This window comes from Gadus macrocephalus, chromosome 16 (assembly GCF_031168955.1).
Source record: "Gadus macrocephalus chromosome 16, ASM3116895v1".
NCBI classification, from domain to species: domain Eukaryota; kingdom Metazoa; phylum Chordata; class Actinopteri; order Gadiformes; family Gadidae; genus Gadus; species Gadus macrocephalus.
In genome coordinates, this window is record NC_082397.1 from 8,712,305 (window position 1) to 8,733,455 (window position 21,151).

The following is a 21,151-nucleotide window of genomic DNA, read 5'->3' on the forward strand; positions in this document are numbered from 1 at the left end:
TACACACCGCTAAACATGTGTAAGGTGGGCGTACTAGCTGTACACCCACCCCACACACACAGATTGAGATCTTGTGTGTTGTTCTAAACGTGTTGAATAACTTGAATTAAATATGCTTCATGGTAAAAAATATTTATGCGTGTCTTGTGTAACTTCTCTCTACCATTTAGTTGTATTTCTAGCTATAATCCAAAATGTTTAACTAAATTAATATAAAAGTTTATTGGCTGCATATTTCGGTTTTGTCCCCCTGTATTCAATAAAATGGCAGTGTCCTTGACATTGACAGTTGCGATCAGAGACTAATCAAATCTTGATTCTAAAAAAGGCTGCTTTAGGTTAGGCTTTAGGCTTTAAAGGATCACTGCAGTTGTCAAGCCGAACCGTTACTGTAACAATAAATACATTTTAACAGTAATTTAACATGTATAGGATGATGCAAAGTCAAGTATGAAATCGTAAAGGTCTACCTGCCACTGCCAAGAGTTGGGAGTAAAATAAGATAGAAAAGTCAAGACATCGGTTTCTTTTTAATATCCTTATTTATAAATACATATTTGTTTAAGACATGCTTGATTTTGGCTTTAACCCTGTGATTCAGCACAAACAAGCAAACCGGTGAATACACAAAACAATACAAGTAAAAAATATCTCAGAACAAAGCAACAACAAAGTTATGGCAGGAAAGGAAGTGACATCATAGACAGACGGATGTGTGGTCAAACCCTTTTGGCAAGATGTCACTGGATTTTGCCAACAACCTTTTCACACAAACAAGATTTGATTTGGAGGAAGGAAGTTCCCCATATATTTAAGAACAAAGCAAATACAATGATTGTGATTGTGACTTTCTCGAAGCAGCAGTAAGCAATCGTATCTGCAAATAATCAGTGCAACGTAATACATATAAAAACAGGTGTTAATTGCTGCATTTCCCAAGCTCATTCTGCAGAGAAATTGAAAAATAAACTTTATCGATACTTTTTTAACCTGGGCATAATGGTGCAATGATGGCAATGTATCTTATTAGGGATTTGTATAAAAATCCAGAAATGACTATACATTTTAGAGACATAAGTAATGAATCATCAGAATTATATGAATACAGTTATTTATAAATGTACCCCATTGGACATTACTCGACAAAGGAAGGAATACATTTTGATGGCGACGTATCCGAACTTGATGCATTCGACATCAACACTTATTTGTTCGGTTTTACAGCTCCAGCAGGTGACGGTGGAGGCAAATAAGGCGGAAATAAAGCCGAGCTACAAGACACCATCCAGTAGACGTATTCACGTGGGAACTACTCGTTCACATCCATGTCCTAAATAAAGTTAATTACTAAACGCTCGGTCTCCCCCTCCTCCCAGATTGTATACAATTTATTATCAATACAACAAAGAGACATCAAACATGATTTCACAAGACAGGCTTTGGATAAGCTTAATAGCGTCTCTTCTTACAGAGACCCCCCCGTTCTACCCTACGGAGCCGGTGGTTCAAAATGCGACGGATAGGGATCCACTTCCACGAAGAGAGAGAAACGAGGCTTCATAATCTATGCAGGCGGCGTGACGGGGGGGGGGGGGGGGTCTCACTCGGACCACCGCTGGTCCCACAACACGGCCACAAACCACGACCACCACAGAGCGTCCACGGAGCGTCCACACTAAGCTAGTCCAGATCAACACATGGATAAAAACGCAGAAGTCACGACGACAGACGGAGGAGAACGTAACCCAAAAAAAGGAAATGTTTAAAATCATAAAACAGGTTAAAAAAAAACGAGTGCCTGCTGCCGGGGTGGGGGCAGCAGCCGGCGGTACAGCGGTACGGAGAGCAGCGGCGGAGTGGCAGAGAGAAGGGCTTTAAGGCACCACCGGTCCAGCACCACGACGGGCAAGGGAAAAGCGGGGTTTCCCCCCAGGGGCTCGTTCAAGGAGGGGGCTGCGCGGGAGGGGCGGAGGGGCTTCACTTGTCTTGCATCTTTTCCAAGATGGGCACGATCATGTCGAACTTGGGTCTCTTGGCCGGGTCCTCGTTCATGCAGATCTTCATCAGCTTGCAGATGTGGGGGGAAATGCCCGGCGGGATGGTGGGCCGCAGACCCTCCAGGGCCACCTGGACAGACACACACACACACACACACACACATTAGGAAGTATCTTAACAGGATTTATAATGCCTTTGTCTCAAATACGAGCCTTTGTTTAGCTGAGATTATGCATGATAGTTGATGATAATAACAAAACAAAATCTAACCTGAGTGACCTAAATAGTCACTCAAGTTTCCCCTTATTTAGACTGCAATGTAGGAATACTGTGAGGCACCCTTGGAATGGGGAGTGGGACATTGAAATCCAATCAGAAGGGGTCACCCGAGATTGCAGGTTTAATACCGGGGTGTGAGCCACATGTCTATCTGGAGCTTTATCTGGATGTGGACATATCCAGACACAAGACACCACCACTGAGAAGGTCTTGGTCCATATTTACCTTCATGCCTATTTCCATGTTGGAGAGGTCAGCGAAGGGCACCTCTCTGGTGACCAGCTCCCACAGCAGCACGGCGAAGCTCCACATGTCCGCGGAGCGACGGTTGATGTCCTCGGGCTTCTTCTGCAGGGCTGATGGACACACAAACACAACGTCGGTAAACACACAGAGCTGTGGTCGTGGTGCGGTGGAATCTGATCTGTTTCTCTAAATATGCGGTGAGATTAAACCGGTCGAATCATTTAACAATGGTTCAACTCCCTTTTTATTTGTACACCCGTAATCGCAGATGGTCACAAAGAGCTTTCCAGACCGCATTATACAACACTCCCCAAGCCTCAGCTCTCTGAAGGCCAAGGAAAAAACCCACAAGAGAGAGATCTGGGGAGTGCGATTAGGAGTGCAATAGGTGCCAGATAAAGTCTGAACTGAACTCAAGTGCTCCGTGCAGCAGTAAGGCCCTGAGCTATTGCTTTGTGTTTGAGAGGTTTTAGGAACAACATGGGGGTAGGGGTCGGGGTGAGGAGGACCTACCTTCAGGGGCGACCCACGCGGGGGAGTACATCCTGCCGGGACACTGGAAGGAGAACTTAACGTCTGACATGCTGATCCTGGCCGTCATGTCCTCATCGATCTGGAGAGGGGACATATGAATGGATTTAATGCATTAAATACGACGCTACAACATATTAACGCTTCTAAATGAAGAGGGTAAATACGAATGTTTATAATACATTCACGACCCTATGGATTAAAAGATCTTTGCTCTGCTCTGCTCATGTTGAGGTTAATTCTGAATATGGCAGACGTCTTTGCATTTTCACGTTTGAAAATGCAAAGACACCACATTTTTCACCTTTGAAAGAGAACACATAGTATAAACGTGAGTAGCCTAGGGTAAATAGTCAATCATTCTTCCATGTTGGTTGATTTCTCACCTTCTAAATCTCTGAAAGACTTATAGCCTGCTTTATATCCATCCATCTTCATAAAAAACAATGTTTTTCTACATATCCCCCCCCCCCCCCCCATTTCTAGTGCATCCTATCCTATCAATATTTCAACACATTCAATGGCCATGACTCCAATATGATTGACCATGTTGTGTCTGATAAGGTCCTATCCTGTCAGTCCCACGGGGGGGCTCACCATGACACTCTTGCTGTTGAGACTGTGGCGAGGGATCATGGGCTCCAGCGTGTGCAAGAAGGCCATTCCACAGGCAATGTCCAGCGCAAACTTCACTGCCTGCGTCTGGTCCACCACAAAATCTGGAGAAGGAATAAGAATAAACAAACAGTTTATATATTCTCAGACTGGATGGACAACTACTGGGCAAGGCTTTGTTTTTTACTTGAAATGAAACGTTTAACACAACTTAAAAACAGAGAACATAATGCAAAACACGCAAAAAAGACTGGTGAGGTAAACAATGTCTGCAAAGCCAAAGCAAAGGACAAACAAACACATTCTCTGGACAACAAAGAGGACGGTCTCTTTGAGTGAAAAGGGCGTCTTCCCAGAGCAGCTGGGAGATGTGACTGACACCCAAACATTTAGTTGTACACAAACCAAAGCAGACAGCATAGCGCCCTAAACACAGCTCAACATGTAACATTGGTGGTCAGAGATCAGGAGGTGCCCGGCCCTCCTCCGGGGATCCAGTGGAGGAGGAGGAGCAGGAGGAGGAGGAGGAGGAGGAGTACTCACTGGTGCCCTCATGCAGAACGTTGTACAGGGAGCCATAAGGCATCCAGTGGGTGATGACGATGGGGTGGGGGGCCGGAGGAGACTGACATGCGCCCAACATGGGGAGGACATTTGGGTGAGAGAAGATCCTGAGATGGGGGTGGGGGGGGGGGGGGGGGGGGGGAAAGGAAGACAGACAGAAAAAAAACAAAAAATAGACAAACCCGACAGTGTTTTGGATCAACAGGACGCAATGAAATCAACAGGACGTAATGAAATGAAATAAAAACACAGAATGAAAGACAAACACACAACAATGTGACAGAGAGACGTATTACAGCAGCATTGCAGTAATATATCGGCGTTATACACTAACCTAAGTTTTGGATACTCCTCGTTGAAGTCCCTACTCTTCCTCGTTGTCCAATCGCGAACCTTTAGCACCTTCACCACCACATCGTTGCCTTGCCAACGCCCCTGCCACAACTTTAAGGGGGGAAAAAGACACCAATGTCAGAGCTTTCACTCACCGAGACCAGCACGACGCCCTAACGTTGAAGCACAGTGACTCTACAGCAGGGATGGGCAACTTGCGGCCCGCGGGCCGCATCCTCACTCAGTGCGGCCCGCATCCTCACTCAGTCAGGCCCGCACATAAAAAAAAAAAATAATAATAATAATAATAATAATAATTGATCGAGTTACAGAAAACTCGGTCAAGAAAGATGAGAAGAATTCATAGAATTCGAAGGCAAACCCATGCGTCTAGTTTGCTTAGAAGCGATATCAGTCATTAAAGATATCCACTTAAGTCGCCACTACAACTACTACAACTGCTTGACTTCATTGAATGATGATGTATGTGAGCCCTTTGCACTGATAAAAATACTGACCATTCATGTGGCTGTTTGAGCATGGAAAACATGAAATGAATGTATGTTGGTTCAATTAACATACCGTACATAGGTTATGATTCTGGATGATTTTTTAGGTAGTGGCCATCCCCAAAATGCACCAGAATACAGGAAATCATATCTACCAAATTCAAAATTGTTTAGCTTCTCTCAGCTCACGTTTAGTTGAAGTGTGCAGTCATGTGGCCCTCCGATGGTTATGATGAAAAATGTGGCCCTCTTTATCATGAAAGTTGCCCATCCCTGCTCTACAGCGATGGGGGAAGAAGGTGTGGGGGCAGCAGCCTACCTCTCCAGACTGGTTCTCGTTAATTTTGGCCAAGAGTGAGAGTTGCTTGAAGTCCACACCAGCAAGCTTGTTCAGGGTGCCGTTCCCTACGAACACAGAGCACAAACCCGGTAGAATACACTCACAAAAGCCCTCCGAGACATGAAAGTATAGATATTTCCATGGTGGTGGAAATACTACTATTTTAGCGTAAATGCTATTATTACTATACCGTATTCAAATATGAAATCCAGCTGTCAGCGGAGTCATCAGCCAGAATCAACACAGTGAAACCCAGCGGGACGCATAAGGGGAACAAGGGATGGAAACGGTGACGCTAATTAATGGGTGGTACTCACTGGGTCGGGTTCTGGTGGTGCCCTTCCAGAAGCTGTCCTTGAAGGGAACTTTGGTCAAGTTCTGCCCCAACTTCTCTGCTTTCTCTGTCGATTCAGGAGAAGACGAAGTTAACAACAAGTCATTGAATAAACGTCGAGCCGTTAAAAGATAAAACCTTGCGCGATTAACTATTAATAAATAATAAATAAATATTGGCGCTGACCTTTAAGGATTTCCCGCAGGTGAGGTTTGGCCTTGTCCATGGGGGTTTGTCCATATTTATTACAGATGCTCACCTGTGCCCCGTTAGTTACCAGGTCCTGAAGTGAGGGGGGGGGGGGGGGGGGGGGAGAAACAGTGTAAGCGAGAGCAGCATAAAAACGAATGCTGTGATAATGGTCCACCAGGGGGCGCACTCACCTCAGCCACCAGGTCCTGACCCCAGAAGCAGGCGTAGTGCAGTGGTGTGTTGCCGTGCTCGTTCACAGTGTTTGTGTCCGCTTTGCACTGTATTAGCTTGAAAAAAAAGAAGACAAAGTGGAAAATTATTATGTTGTGTTGCTTATATAAACCAGGCTATCTCTCTGTCTATCCATTTTGGCTAGACAGAGAGAATTCCAGCTACCTAATCCATCCTGGAAGGCTGTGGTTTATTCCGTCTCCGGTTACATTCCGGAGGGTACATCATTTAGTAATATTATGACTCTCAGTCTCAATAGTAGTGGCCTGCAGAAGTCCAACAACAAACACAATAACTAATCGTAGAAACCAAGAGCAACCGTGACAGAAAATGTATAAATTATTATTATTATCTTCTTAATGACCTAACCCCAACATCATATCAACTACTAGCTATAATCCATACAAAATGTGAACATCAACACAGCTTGCTAATGCATATTTCCCTGGTAAACAATACTGCACCAAGAGCAGACAAGCCCTTTCTAATTGCATCGGTTGTACAAATGACACACCCCCGGGGTTTGGCAAGCCTCAGTTGCAAAAACAAAACCCTTGCAGCAACACATAAATCCGCTATTTGGGAAGTAAAGATTTGACGAGCTAGCGACCTGCAAGTCGCAAGCTGCTTCTCTGTGTCTGGGGGACATTTTCCCTGCTCAATTAAAGAGGTTTTTTGTCCCTCAGCATCGCCTATAGCCTGAATAAACATTTACGCAGGCGGTCACAAACAAAGCACGCCACCGATGACGAGAAACCATCCCCGGCTTGCCCCGTCTCGACGACCAAAGATAATGTCAGAGAACTGTTTACAGGGAAGAAATGTCAATACATTCTCCTTTAGCTTTAGCTTTCTAAAGGGGAATCGTTCTTAAAACACACTGAGCTATGAAATGCTGAGAAGGAACGGTTGTATTGCTGTGAACCAGTTAAGCACACCATAACAAAGATCCCACAACACATTAATAATTAACATTACACAACAGTTTCAGTTGTTTTGGGTGTTGAATGGTGTGAATAAACCCACAAGATACCATGAAGGGTCTTTCTCAAAGGCATTGATGGCATGGATACTGCCACCATTGGGGATTTAATTCCTAGGCCCACGTAAGAGAAGAACGCTTCCACTCACTGCACTGCAGGAGGCTTTGGATAAAAGCCTCGCCCAAATGGCACACATTCATATTTAATGGGGACAGGATCTGGCAGGGACTTCAGAAGACCACATTACGGCAATGTTTGAGTGCAGGCACGATATGCGATTCGTAAACATTGCAACACGATCGTCCGTTTTTTTTGTTGTGCAATTGTATTTCTTCTGCGGTTTAAACCGAAGGGTACAACGTTGTGAATCCAAGCTCTGTGAATCCTTTACATGTACTCAGTATTTAAAATGGCTTCCATGCCACCAACCGCTCGGCCTGGACATCACACCTCAGACCGGCAGCACATTCAAACCCAAGTCCCGTGCGCGCGCCCCACCTTGCCCACGATGTCGCGGTGCCCGTGGCTGGAGGCCAGGTGCAGGGGCGTGTCGTCGCCGCGGTTCATGACGTTGATGCGAGCGCCGCGCATGATGAGCATGTCCACCACGCTGGAGCGGCCCTCCCTGCACGCCCAGTGCAGCGGGCTGAAGCCGTGGTCGTCCCTGAGAGAGAGAGAGAGAGAGAGAGAGAGAGAGAGAGAGAGAGAGAGAGAGAGACTATTAGCACACCATAGAAAGACCGGTAACAGGTCAGACCATTGGTCAGGCTGTTGGACTCGCTGATTAGAACCACAGTCTACCTGTTCCTTAGATGTGGACATGTTCATTCACTGAGCAAGAGGCCTGAGACCAACCTGCGCAGGACTGAACTGAATGCACTATCCCCTTGGATAAAAGCATCTGCTACAAATGAGCTATTAATGTTTTAATTCAAGAACTGGTGGTTAATGAAATCAAACTACTAATAAAGAACTAGCATGCCAACAACGAAGCCAGGTTAACATAGGTCTAGAATCATATGATTGGAAAGCAGAGTGCAGTCACTTTGCCTCCGACGTTAAGCGGTTCACCCGACTGCCATAGGATATGTCTAGCAGTCTGCGGTTAATATTAGAGGCCAGTCCGAGCATGTATCCTCCCTCGTCAAACCATCTTATCTCTGATTACGCTGCATGACTTTACTGGGAAGTAATGATCCAGAACAGCAGCTGACTAAGACCCTGGAACAATAAGATTTAAGGATCCTTCTTTAAATGAATGGCACCTGTTGGTAATTAGGATGGATTTGGTTAATTAGATCCCCTACATTAGTGCATCAGAATAATAGTTTCAGAACCGGAAGGCCTGATTCCCTAACGACTGTTCCCATAGCGACAGCCTGATAGATGTAAACATGATCAGACTGAGGAAGTCGCCCGTGATGAAACGATGACTCAACACATGTCCTAATCACGAGTTACGCAACAGCAGCACAAGCTTAATCACTTAAAATGGAAGCTTTCCGACAAACAGTCGAGACCCAGATGCGTCTTCTTGTCGTTTAAGCCATTAAAAATAATTCTAGCCACAAACACAAAGCTTTTTTTTTTTTAGCAATAACAGCTTTTTAGTAAGAACAACACATAGACTCTATCCCCAAACAGGTCCGTGTGTTTTTATAAAGCAGGGGAAACCACTGTGGTGGGCAGGGTTGGGCTTATTAAGCGCAGCGAGGCACGGCTACATCTAGCCAGGATCATCCTGTCATCCTGCATGGGTGAGGGCAGCACCTCTGTCAGACTAGAGGCCCCAGAATAGCAGACGCTAGAGGGGAATAGAGAGAATATGTTCCCGACACAGGTATCTGTCTGTTTGTATCAGCCGCTATAGCAGACTCTGAACCACTACAAATCGGACTGACAGACAGAAGGCATCCTTTTCATACTTTCAGAGATAGTAGAGAGTTCAGATAGAGATGGAGGGGGGGGGAGAGAGAGAATTCCTCTCTCTCTGTGTGTGTGTGTGTGTGTGTGTGTGTGTGTGTGTGTGTGTGTGTGTGTGTGTGTGTGTGTGTGTGTGTGTGTGTGTGTGTGTGTGTGTGTGTGTGTGTGTGTGTGTGTGTGTGTGTGTGTAACAGAGAAAGGGAAATAGCAAGGGAGGACTGACAGCAACTAGAGGCAATTAGGAAACAGGAGTGAAAGAAAAGAGAAAAAAAAAGAACACAGTAGGTCCAAGCGTGGAGTGTTGGGCCCTTTTAAGGGCAAGGGAGACTTCCTTTACTAGAAGGTCAGTCGTAGCGTAGCATGTGCACACACACACACCACTATGTATTATGTCATACTACTAGCCTACTGTTTGCCTTGACCTCCTCCCACGCATGCTCTCCCACTGTCTACTACTCTCTTTCCCCTCTCCCTCTGTTCCACAAGAACAGCTGGAAATTCCAGCACATATTATTTTTTTCTCCCCCAAACTATTCCTTTAGAGCTCCGAGTTTTCCCACTACACTTTGCAGGGCTTCTGTAACTCAGCGAAGGGGCCCTCACAAAAGCCCTTCTGTTGGGTCCCCTGTGAGGGAAGGCGCAGCGGCAGTGCGGTCTGCCTTGGTCCCCCGTCTGCTCGCCCAGGCCCATACGCTGGCGGTGAAGTTATGAGCAGAGCAGAGTGCATGCTCGTGTCATCTGCGTAGCGCGAGCACTGAGGCCGTATTGTGGCCTAACGTGAAAGAATCCGAGCCCTCTGCCCCCTCACACCCGATTCACAGGCCGCCCTTCTCAAGGCTAACGTGCACAAACGCACGCGCATGCACGTGCACGTGCGCATGGCAGCGGTCCAATGAGAAGGCGTCGAAGGAGAGAGACGTCCAAGTGTGAGTGTGGGCGACCCGTGACATCCACACCTGGCCTGCTCTAGGTGCCATTTCCTCTGGCTGCTCTACGCTACGAGTCTGCCGAGAGAACAGATCGCCAATAACTTGAGCGATACAACAGAAGTCTGTCTGTGAGTGTGGGAATCGGTGTAGCGTGGAGTTGAATCTGCTGCTTCTTGAATGCTCAAGGTTCACTGCAAGTCAAGCTGATTATGGATGACAATCGGTTTGATGTTGCTTATTGGACCATGGCTATAATAATAATAATAATACATTTAATTTAGAGGCGCCTTTCAAGACACCCAAGGTCACCTTACAGAGCATATAGTCATCATTCAAAACTATGTAAAACAGACTAGGAATAAAAGGAAAACAGAGGTTAAACATGAAGAATAATAATAATTAATAACACTCAAAGACGCCTAAAGTGAAGTGGGGACCTCACTAACCACCACCAATATGTAGCACCCACTTGGGTGATGCACGGCAGCCAATCGGTGCCAGAACGCTCACTACACACCAGCTTGAGGTGGAGAGTTAGGGATGAGGTGGAGAGTGAGGGAAAAGAACATATTTAAACACTATCGACCATATTTAAACACTGTCGATCACATTTAAACAATATCGACCACATTTAAACACTATCGACCATATTGAAACACTATGGACCACATGTAAACCCTATCGACCACATGTAAACACTATCGCCCACATTTAAACACTATCACCCACATTTAAACACTATGGACCACACGTAAACCCTATCGACCACATTTAAACACTATCGCCCATTTAAACACTATCGCCCACATTTAAACACTATGGACCACATTTAAACACTATGGACCACATGTAAACCCTATCGACCACATGTAAACCCTATCGACCATATATAAACACTATCGACCACATTTAAACATGTAAACCCTATCGACCACAATTAAACACTATCGACCACAATTAAACACTATCGACCACATTTAAACATGTAAACCCTATCGACCACATTTAAACACTATCGACCACATTTAAACACTATCGACCACATTTAAACACTCTCGCCCACATTTACACACTATCGACCACATTTAAACACTATCGACCACATGTAAACACTAGCGACCATATTTAAACACTATTGACCACATTTAAACATGTAAACCCTATCAACCACATTTAAACATGTAAACCCCTCTCGACCACATTTAAACCCTATCGACCACATTTAAACCCTATCGACCACATTTAAACCCTATCGACCATATTCAAACACTATCGACCACATTTAAACTATCGACCATATTTAAACACTAAATACTATCGACCACATTCAAACCCTATCGACCACATTTAAACCCTATCGACCACATTTAAACCCTATCAACAATATTTAAACACTATCGACCACATTCAAACACTATCGACCACATTTAAACACTATCGCCCACATTTAAACTAGACCATATTTAAACACTATCAACCATATTTAAACACTATCGACCACATTTAAACACTATCGACCACATTCAAACACTATCGACCATATTTAAACACTATCAACCATATTTACACGCTATCGACCACATTCAAACACTATCGACCACATTTAAACCCTATCACCCACATTTAAACACTATCGACCACATTTAAACCCTATCGCCCACATTTAAACACTATCGACCACATTTAAACACTATCGACCATATTTAAACACTATCGACCACATGTAAACACTAGCGACCATATTTAAACACTCACACAATTTGATATATATCACTATATATATATATAGATATAGATTTGTGCTGATTATATTATGACAATCTATCCTTGTATTTAAATTGCGGATCCCCATAAAGGGTATAAATTGCCATCCCCGTATTGGGTTCCAATAGGTTGACTGACTCTCCGTCCATCCTTCGTATCATCTGCTGTTCCAGCGCCAGACAAACGGCGGTGACACTACCGACGGAAAAAGCCGTTACGTCCCATTGTTTGGGACGTAACGAACTCTAGCAATCATCAGTTCAATCATCAGTGCAAAAGTAAACTTGGGGGGGGGGGGGGCTGAAATCATCACAACACATGCACAATGACATTGATTGGGTCGATACCAAATCCTTTTTTAAACTACCGTACAGTAGAAACCCACTTGGGCTGGTCTCACTGGAGACCGTGTCTTTAACATACACAGCACATGGGAGCCCAGTCAATCCACACAAGGCCCTTTAAGCACCCCCGGATTCATTTATTTCAGGCTCATCCACCTGCCATCAGGGCTCAGTACCAGCAAGACGGGAACACCCTGTCTGCTGTCTGTCTGCTGTCTGTCTGTCAGTCTCTCTCGCTCTCTCTCTCCAAGCGTCTGTCTATCGCTGGCCCGACATCACTGATGCCTCGTATAACATGACACAATGGAGGGAAAGTGAGCAGGGTCACTTTCTGGAGTCACCAGCCAGAAAGGGAAGAGATCTTCCTGTTGACATATATAACTTGTGAGCAGATGATGTTGAAAACAAGTCTTGGATCATACCAAGCAAACAAAATGATCAAGCCAACTAAAATGATGCTCTGAGGAAGAAGCTAAAATTAAGTATATTAATATAGCTTTAGGTAAAGTTGAGTTGCTTTTATTTCTCTGGAAGTTGACGTGGCAGTCGAACACTTGAGTCTTTGTAGACACCACTGCTGAAATGATATGAAACTCAAAAACTAAGAATAACATTCTCTAGTGTAGAAAGAATAACATGCAGCCAGAATGACACTTCCACAATTGTATTTTTAAGTTCAACCCAATGTAACCATAAATTGGGCTTAAGGCAAATCACAAGTTTCCATGAGCTATCCATGAGGCATACAAAGGACCGAAAACACACAGCGAGAGTCATTTGAAAAGGATCCCTGAAAATAATTGTAATAATGTTTATCCAACATTAGTTTAAATAGGTAAGAGGAGGGCAATATATCGTCACTTGTCGTAGAAAAGTAGGCTGTAGTTTTATTTGTTCGTGTAAATGTGTTTTTCTACTAAGGTGGCACAAATGAATACATGCCAAGACTGATTACAAATACATAAACGAAGCCTATACTATAGACATTTTCTGCATCTCGTCTCGTCCATGTAGATTTTAAGATCATCCTAGTCCTTCCTATGGGAGTATTTTAGGGATATGTCCTTGGCGATATCAAGGGATGGCAGATGTGTCCCTAGCAATCATTTTGATTGACTGCAACTGCACCACCCCCTTCTGGACCTCCTCATGTCATGTCCAATTAGCGAATCAAAAGCTCGCCCTAGTTCATGATGATGTAATGTCCGTGGTAGAAACGAAAGCTCTATGATGTCATCAATTTATAAGTTGATGTTGACGAAAAAAAAAAAAGGTTTTACATAATGAAAACTATAAAAAGAAAGGCATAGCATAAAAAGGCTGAGGGAATGAAAAACACATGAATGCTGCATACTAAGGCTTGGAGGCACTTCCCCCAGGCTTCCTAGTACTGCAGTGCTGTGGGTGTGTAGGAAGCTGTGTGGGGGGGGGTTATGAGTGGCACTATCTGGGGCCGCTGGGAGAGGGATAGCGGAAGCACGGCAGCGGGGGAGGGGGGAGAACTGCCCTGATGCAGATCTTGTGCATTCCTGCAGTAGTGCAAGATTAAGACGGTCATCTTATGGCCACACTCAGTTACACACACGCACAGAGTCACACACACGGTCACATATAAACACAGTCAAAGTGACGTACACACACACACACACACACACACACACACACACACACACACACACACACACACACACACACACACACACACACACACACACACACACACACACACACACACACACACACACACACACACACACACACACTTTCTTCCCTCCCTCTCGTGCTCCTTTCTCCAGGAACAGTTCCTGGAGCAGTGTGCACTAGTCCTTCTAAGGAGATAGAGCATTCCTCCGCCACTCTGGCTGTCCAGGATCAATTCATGTGCAACCACACTTGTGTAAATAAGCTAGCATAGTGGGATAGGTGATTATTCATTATTTGTGCAGGCCAGGAATGAAATGTTGGATTGTGCGATGCCGGTTGAAATGCTGCCGCGCGTGGGTTTTCCTTCGCCCTCGCCCAAAGGGGATGATACATCGATGAGAAGAGGGAACTTAATGTGCAATCTGCTAATGGAGAACTGCTAAGAATTATGAGCGAGTGCGTGCGTGCGTGTGTCCCTCTGTCCTTAAAGTGATTCCTGTCTTTCCACAAGAACAACTTAAAGGCAAATTGTCACAAAGCATTTTTAGATGCTTTCTACATCTAATTTTTGCAATTTTTTAATCAAGAGAGATAAGGTTAATTCAAAATTATTAGGAAAGATTTTGGGGAAAATACCTTTCACTAACTTTAATGAATGAGATGAGAGCATGAACAGGTCACACAAATTAGATTGCCAAAACATTGTCGATTCAAACTAGTTCCAAGTATGCATTTCCTGTTTACAAATGGGGGATTAGGTTCTCCCTTATGCTAATATTAGTCTAAACTGTTGACGACACATCTAGGAAGGCCCCGGGATAACTCACTTACGAAGTCTGCTCTGCTCAAGATCCTCTGCTTCAGTTTCAGGTTCGACAATATATCATCTAATATCAAATTAAACATTTGATGTGAAACATCATCGCAGACAGCCATAAACAGAAAAGCACTTTGGTCCCATTCGTGTGGTATGTTAAATCACTGATGTACTCTTGTCTGTACCGCCGACTGAAACTGGAACCGGGTGCACGTGAAATCAATCACAGGAGAGATCATTGATTTATCCAATCAGTCTGCCAGCCCAGAATACAACTCATTACACTGCCTTCCTATTCTACTCCCTCTTCACCTTAGACACACATATAGAAGCATTTAAAAACAAAAAGCTAAGCATAATCACCAGCCCCTGTTTGTTAAACACAGGCTCTCGGCCTACTGAGGTTTGATAGTGAGGGCAGCTCTGAACCTGTTGACTGCTTATTATGTGCACTACATGACCTGCCTGCCAAGCATTCATAGAGGTTTGCAGCGGCTTGTGTCTGGGACTGTGTTCCAGCCAGGTATGCAGTACAAGCATCACATATTTGTGTGACATTGGTACCTTGTTGAGATATTCATCACAAAAAGCTACAGATGAGGTTTGAAGGAAATGATTGCCATTTGAACTGCTTGGGAATGGGAGGTTGTAGATTGGGCAATGGAGAGATCGGTTGAAACATAGTGGAACCCAGTGGCCCATTAGTAGTACAGAATAAGATGCTGTTTAGTATAGTGTACATATATTGAGGCACTATTCTTTCAATCTAAGTCCTCACCTCAGATACCCTTGCTTGCTCTCCCTTACTTGTGTTATTATCACACATATCAAATGTTTTCCTCTTTCCCTTCCTATAATTTATATTCTCCATCCTTTCGGTCCGCATTGAACTGGGAGTAGTCCCCACGGAAGGACAATCAACAGTTCCGGAAGTGGTCTCTCTTAGACAATTGAAATCATAACAGTGTGTACAACGCTATTGAGAGCTGTGCTGTGAAACGATGTTGCAAGACACATCTCATCCAACCACAGTGAAATGTGACACATAACTCACCCTTGGTTGAGGTCATTCTCTGTGTTGTCCAACCACAAACGAACCGCTACGGCATTGCCCTCTCGACATTGTGTAAAGATATCGTCCATCACTGCTGCTGCGCCCGTCCTCTGTTAGGTTACACAGGCTCTTTTGGGGGCAGATACGTCGTTGGACTGGAGGAAGTGGGGAGGAGAAGACAGATTGCCAGAAGAATTCAAGAAGGATCGGGAGATCATCCGTCCCAAGTCCAAAGCAGCCTTGGACACCCTCAGGAGAACCTCACTGGAGCCCTGAAACCCCACAAACATTGAATACAAATTAGATCTCTTGAAAATGTCTCGAAAAGCTTATATAGTGTGTGTGTATACAAAATAAATAAATGGCAATTCAACACCAGCCTCAGCTGGAATCACACTCTTTTATGACAGTCTATCAACACTGCAAACAACACTGAACCAGGAAACCAAAGCAAACCCTTCAGTGAGCAATACTATCGGCTTAAAATGACTGGCGGTGTATAAAGTTGAGCCATCTGTTGCAGCATGATTTTTTTTGCATCAGGTCGACCATGACTCAACGTCCCTGAGTTCATACGAAGGATACATGGGTATCGAGGTTGCATATCCTAAACCCAACTCACCAGATTGTCCATCTAAACATACACATATACAAGCAGGTGGCAGTCCTTCAATCAAACGTTGAAACCAGCCAAAGAGTCGAAGGTACTCTACACTATCCTGAACGTGAACACCAGGTAGACCATATTGTCAGACTGGCAGCAGCTAGCTGTGATAGCACAGACTGGCTACTCTATCTCACCCAGAGTGCAGAATGCAGAGCTAACTCTGCTAACCGCTAGTTGCTTCCAACTTGAACACAGAGGCGACCCCAGTATCAGTGGGACCCCAAAAATGTTCGTTAGCAGCCAGAATAACAACCCAAAAATAAAAGTGCCAAAAGAGCATTTGCAGAAAAAGCGAACTTACTAATGAATCTCAACCCCCGGAGCTTTTACGTTTCAATCATCTGAAGTTAATGATACTGGCCACCGATCCACATGTTATTGGCTCCATAAACACAATTAGGAGAGCAACACAGAATGAACCAGCAGGTGAATACCTTACCGGTGGAACGTGCCGGGGTTGTTTACCTTTTCAGACGCCACAAAAGTTAATAGGAGGAAAATATACGCTATCTACCAGAGATTGAATGCTTCGCGAAGTCCACACCCTCCTCGCTGTCGTCCGTACGTACGACGTGGTGACGTAGGGGACGTTACCACCGCTCAACTGCGCCCCCTACGGGAGAGCGACGGCATGGCGCACTGCAATATTCACTCCCGGAGGCTATGTATTTTTTTTAATCGTTTACTTTGGATTTTTTCGTGTGTATACACCAAGGTTAACTTAAGAAATTAAGAGTATATGTATGCCCATAATGCAAAATGTCGAGTATCATTCCAGAGTAACGTACTTCTCCAGAGCCTGCATTTACAGATGTATCTAAATATAATACTTGGCCTGAGAGGGTTTACGCATTTGCAAAGAGCACATATATCTTATCATATAAATCTAAGTAAGATGATACAGGCTGTCGATGAGCAGATGTATTTAAGATAGTGTTGAAACGTATGGAACTCCATATCCCATACTGCCTTTCGTCGTTTCGTCATCCAGATGGGACGTTTTGCTCCTCCTACTTCCACGAGTTTGTTGCCCTAGTGCTCAAACGTGGTTAGCATGGTTCATACAAAAACACAAATATAGACTTAAGCATGTTATTATATGTCATGTTTTTTAATGAGCGTACATTTGAGAGATATTAACAACATACATTGATCAAGAGAAGCCCTTTGAAAGGTGATTCAATATTTTCCTTCTAAGTATTTGATGGCAGCACAAGCTAGCCACGATTACCATTATTGTTGTAAGTTTACGAAGTGTACTTATCTTGATAGCTGTACATATTATCATTCGATTATCCTATTATCCTATCCTATTATTCACTAATCATTCATTCAGTCAAATATTGTCTCTAACCTCGTTTCTTCAATCATTCTTCAGGCACAGTTTTGAGAAAGCAACACATCTAAACATGTTTCTCGAAGATAGCGAATGGAATGATGATGGCCAGGCTTCCCATCCCACGATCAAACCTGTCCTCCCCAGGCCAGTTCAGAAATCGAATCGCATCGTTACGTTTAAGGTAAATTAAGGTCATTTTAGCAACAAAAAAAAATCAAATTGTGCATGTTCATGATAAAGGAAGTATTAACCTGAAGACTCTTCTGAGCAGCCTAAAAGTGTTGCAAAAAAGAGCCTGTTGAGGACTCTAAAGAGTCTAGGACCTGCCCTGGATCAGAAGAGCGACCATGTGCAGAAGGACAGTGATAGCGAAGCAGAGCCGGAATCAGCACCAGCTCGTCCCAAGAGAAAGAAGAAAAGAAACCGTGGTAGAAAGAAAAAGGATGAAGCGGGGACAGAGACTGCTGGCCCAGCCGACGTCAAGAAGGCTGACTCGGTTCCTAAAAAGATGAAAGAGAAAGACAGCAAAGCGGGTGAGCACTTTTACAGTTACATTAAGATTACGATTTTATCACGCGGCCAAATGAATGAATCATTAAAAGTACATTATTAATTTTACTTTGTCCTAAAGGGTCCATAAAGCTAAAGAAAACGGATTCAGGCAATGGACAGTCTAAGGTTACGCCGGAGATAAAGGAGGAAAATGAAATGAACAGAAAGCAGTGGAAAACCAAGATGAAGAACAAGAGAAAATGTAAAAATAAGTACCGGGAGAAGGAGCTTGTAGTACCTAAAGACACCGCAACAGAGAACGGAACGGGGGAGCAACAGAAAGCAGACACGAGTAGCAGCGGTAAAATTAAAGTTACTTTTGTCAAGACAGTATCACAGAACAAGGCCAAGCAGAAGGAGTCCAAACCACAGAAACGGAAACTAACTGAACCGGCACAAAGCATATCGAACACAGCCGAGGCACAGAAACCCAAACTAAACAAGAAACCCATGAAAAACACGAAAGTGAAAGAAACCCGACGAGGGAAAACCGAGCAGATTGGTTCTCTGGACCCTGAAGTGCCCCACCAGGAGGTAGAAGTGCCCCACCAGGAGGTAGAAGTGCCCCACCAGGAGGTAGAAGTGCCCCAAGCAGAGGGAGAGGTCCAGGAGGAGGAAGAGGAGGAGGAGGAAGACGACAAGCAGGAAGAGACGCCCGCCATCAAGCGACAGAAAATGCACAAGCTCCAAGAGGAGCGACGCAGACGGGAGAGGCTGCGGAAGATGCTCCACAGCAAGCCGGATGAACCGGAGCGCCCCACGGAAGACCAGGAGGAGAAGGAGGAGGAACAGGAGGAGGTGGCGGCGGCGCCCTTGGACCGCTCGGCCGCCCTCCGGTCCCGCATGGAGCTGCGCCTGGAGGCGGCCCGCTTCCGCTACATCAACGAGGTCCTGTACACGTCGTCGAGCGGCGAGGCCAAGCGCATGTTCTCCCAGGACCCAGAGGCCTTCGGGGTATACCACAAGGGCTTCACCGCCCAGGTCAAGCACTGGCCCGCCAACCCTGTGGACGCCATCATCGCCTACATTCACAAGAAGTACGTAGGAGCGGTGTTCACTGCATGGATGAAGGGGGCCGTTGGCTGTGTTGGGTGTGTTGGTCTGTTTGGTGAAGTGGATTTCAAGTGGAACGTGGTTTAGCCGCGGCAGACATTTTACAAGTCGTTAATTTGATAGTTGGTATGTTTGAGGACTGAAAAAGGGAATTTGGTTTTGATGAACAATATAAATGGGGAAACGTTGGGTCACGGCATCAGAGCAATGGGGGAAACCTTTGAGCTGGTTAACCTGTTAGTCCGGTTTTGAGTTAGTCGGTTGATTAACCTTTTGGTTAGTCGTTTAATTTATGTCTCGGTCGGTGCATCCATGTTCAATGTAAAGCATTCTGTGGTTCATTTCAGACCGGCCTCTCATGTGGTGGCTGACTTCGGCTGTGGCGACTGTAAGATTGCCCTCAGCGTGAAGAACAAGGTGCACAGCTTCGACCTGGCCCCCATCAGCGACCTGGTCACCGTGTGCGACATGGCTCACGTGAGTGTAATCCCCCACATCTGTGACTCTGCTGGCCGGCCTCTCCCCTGGGGTTTGATTTGTTGGATTGTGGATGCCAGGAGTGATGTATTAAAGACTGATTTTGCTTTCCCCCCCCCATTTCCCGTTTACAGGTACCTCTTAAAGATGGCAGTGTGCACATAGCGGTGTTTTGCCTCTCTCTCATGGGAACCAACCTGATTGATTTTCTAGCGGAGGCGAATAGAGTGCTGGTCGTGGGGTAAATGTCCTGTGTACGACACTTGCAGTACAATAGTACAGTACATCGTTGTGTTGTTCCCGCTGCTCACTAATTGCGTGTTACTTTAAACCTTTTTTCCTCTAATTCTAGGGGTATACTCAAAATAGCGGAAGTTGCAAGCAGATTCGACGACGTTCGTGGGTTCTTAACTACGTTGTCACATCTCGGGTTCAAGATGATGATAAAGGTAAATCAAAATAAAATCAATCAGGCGAAGCACGAGAACTAAAACATGCTTATATTTGGGGGAAAACGTGATTTGTTTTCTAATTCCTCTTTGTTTCGTCTGTAGGATACAGAGAACAGTCACTTCTACTCCTTTGACTTTATCAAGACAAAAGACGTTTCGGAAGATATGAAGTCGTCGAGTCTTGAGCTGAGGCCTTGCGTGTACAAGAAAAGATAGACCTGGGAATGCATTTGAAATATCTGTACACTGGATGAAGGGTTGAGATTCATGAAACTCACTGGACGTGGTTTCATGAAGATTCCCTGGTCCAACTCAATCCACATGGGAGCATTTTGCCATGTATTCAATGTTTGACAGGTATTTTTTTGTACAGTTTTCTTTAAAATACAATTTTAATTGAAATGTCGTCTGCTTTACTGACTCTGAATTAGTCAATTAAATGGAAATGTACAGAGGGGTTGATACATAGACAAAGTACGTTATTACAATACACTTTGAATATGGTGAATTATGTTATGTTAAATTTGCATCGCTACCGTGCTGTTTAAGAATGGATTTACATTTACCACTAGGGGGCGTAATAATACCTTCTGTTAAAGGCTATATTAAAAACGGAAAACCAGCTTATCACAGGACATAATTTTCTATAGCAAATATGTCTAAGACGTAATTCATTACATGCAATAATTCAAAGTTTGAATTAATTACAATCCTTCCAGGACCAAAGGCTTCACAGTCATATGAGAGACAAAAGCAGTGTGCATGCATGTGTGTGACAGTAAGTGCTGCAAGCAAGTTGCAGAACCTCTCTGGCTGTGGGCTCTACATTCTTCTGACCGCGCAGTGGTTCAGACGGTGGACTTGACGTCAGACACTATACAGTAGCCATCCAGATGGGCATACTGTTGGCCGTCTGGTCGACGAACCAGTGCCTTGCTCTTCTCAGGGGAGCTTAGGGGTCGAACTAAAGCTGTCAGAGCT

The 21,151-nt window shown here is 44.7% G+C and overlaps 2 protein-coding genes across 5 annotated transcripts; one reads left to right on the top strand and one right to left on the bottom strand.

Moving 5' to 3' along the window:
* Window positions 1–511: 511 nt before the first annotated feature.
* On the bottom strand, window positions 512–16,930 carry LOC132474898 (integrin-linked protein kinase). Of its 4 annotated transcripts, none has more exons than XM_060075804.1 (13): window positions 16,812–16,930; window positions 15,631–15,902; window positions 7,654–7,819; window positions 6,133–6,228; window positions 5,936–6,032; window positions 5,733–5,816; window positions 5,395–5,480; window positions 4,568–4,677; window positions 4,213–4,340; window positions 3,652–3,773; window positions 3,037–3,136; window positions 2,503–2,633; window positions 512–2,127 (listed from the first exon to the last, which is right to left on the bottom strand). In XM_060075804.1, the coding sequence occupies exons 2-13, from the start codon at window positions 15,717–15,719 to the stop codon at window positions 1,978–1,980; spliced, it is 1,359 nt and encodes a 452-aa protein (XP_059931787.1). In that variant the 5' UTR covers window positions 15,720–15,902; window positions 16,812–16,930; the 3' UTR covers window positions 512–1,977. The 4 variants fall into 4 exon arrangements, with proteins under 4 accessions (XP_059931787.1, XP_059931786.1, XP_059931784.1 ...); XM_060075803.1 differs by having other exon boundaries at window positions 16,763–16,911; XM_060075801.1 differs by having other exon boundaries at window positions 16,737–16,890.
* Window positions 16,931–17,296: 366 nt separating this feature from the next.
* On the top strand, window positions 17,297–20,412 carry rrp8 (ribosomal RNA processing 8). The gene is made up of 8 exons (XM_060075799.1): window positions 17,297–17,471; window positions 17,676–17,817; window positions 17,908–18,169; window positions 18,268–19,225; window positions 19,589–19,718; window positions 19,853–19,959; window positions 20,071–20,167; window positions 20,273–20,412. The coding sequence occupies exons 2-8, from the start codon at window positions 17,707–17,709 to the stop codon at window positions 20,384–20,386; spliced, it is 1,779 nt and encodes a 592-aa protein (XP_059931782.1). The 5' UTR covers window positions 17,297–17,471; window positions 17,676–17,706; the 3' UTR covers window positions 20,387–20,412.
* The last annotated feature ends 739 nt before the right edge of the window (window positions 20,413–21,151 follow it).

Bases quoted from the DNA above. Each gene is read 5' to 3' on its own strand.
- rrp8 (XM_060075799.1), top strand. From the start codon at position 17,707: ATGTTTCTCGAAGATAGCGAATGGAATGATGATGGCCAGGCTTCCCAT. The intron at 19,226-19,588 runs GTACGTAGGAGC...GGTTCATTTCAG, and splicing joins ATCGCCTACATTCACAAGAA to ACCGGCCTCTCATGTGGTGG. The intron at 19,719-19,852 runs GTGAGTGTAATC...TCCCGTTTACAG, and splicing joins CCGTGTGCGACATGGCTCAC to GTACCTCTTAAAGATGGCAG.
- LOC132474898 (XM_060075804.1), bottom strand. From the start codon at position 15,719: ATGGACGATATCTTTACACAATGTCGAGAGGGCAATGCCGTAGCGGTT. The intron at 6,033-6,132 runs GTGAGTGCGCCC...CCCTCACTTCAG, and splicing joins GTCAGGACCTGGTGGCTGAG to GACCTGGTAACTAACGGGGC. The intron at 4,678-5,394 runs GTAGGCTGCTGC...CCCCCCTTAAAG, and splicing joins ACGAGAACCAGTCTGGAGAG to TTGTGGCAGGGGCGTTGGCA.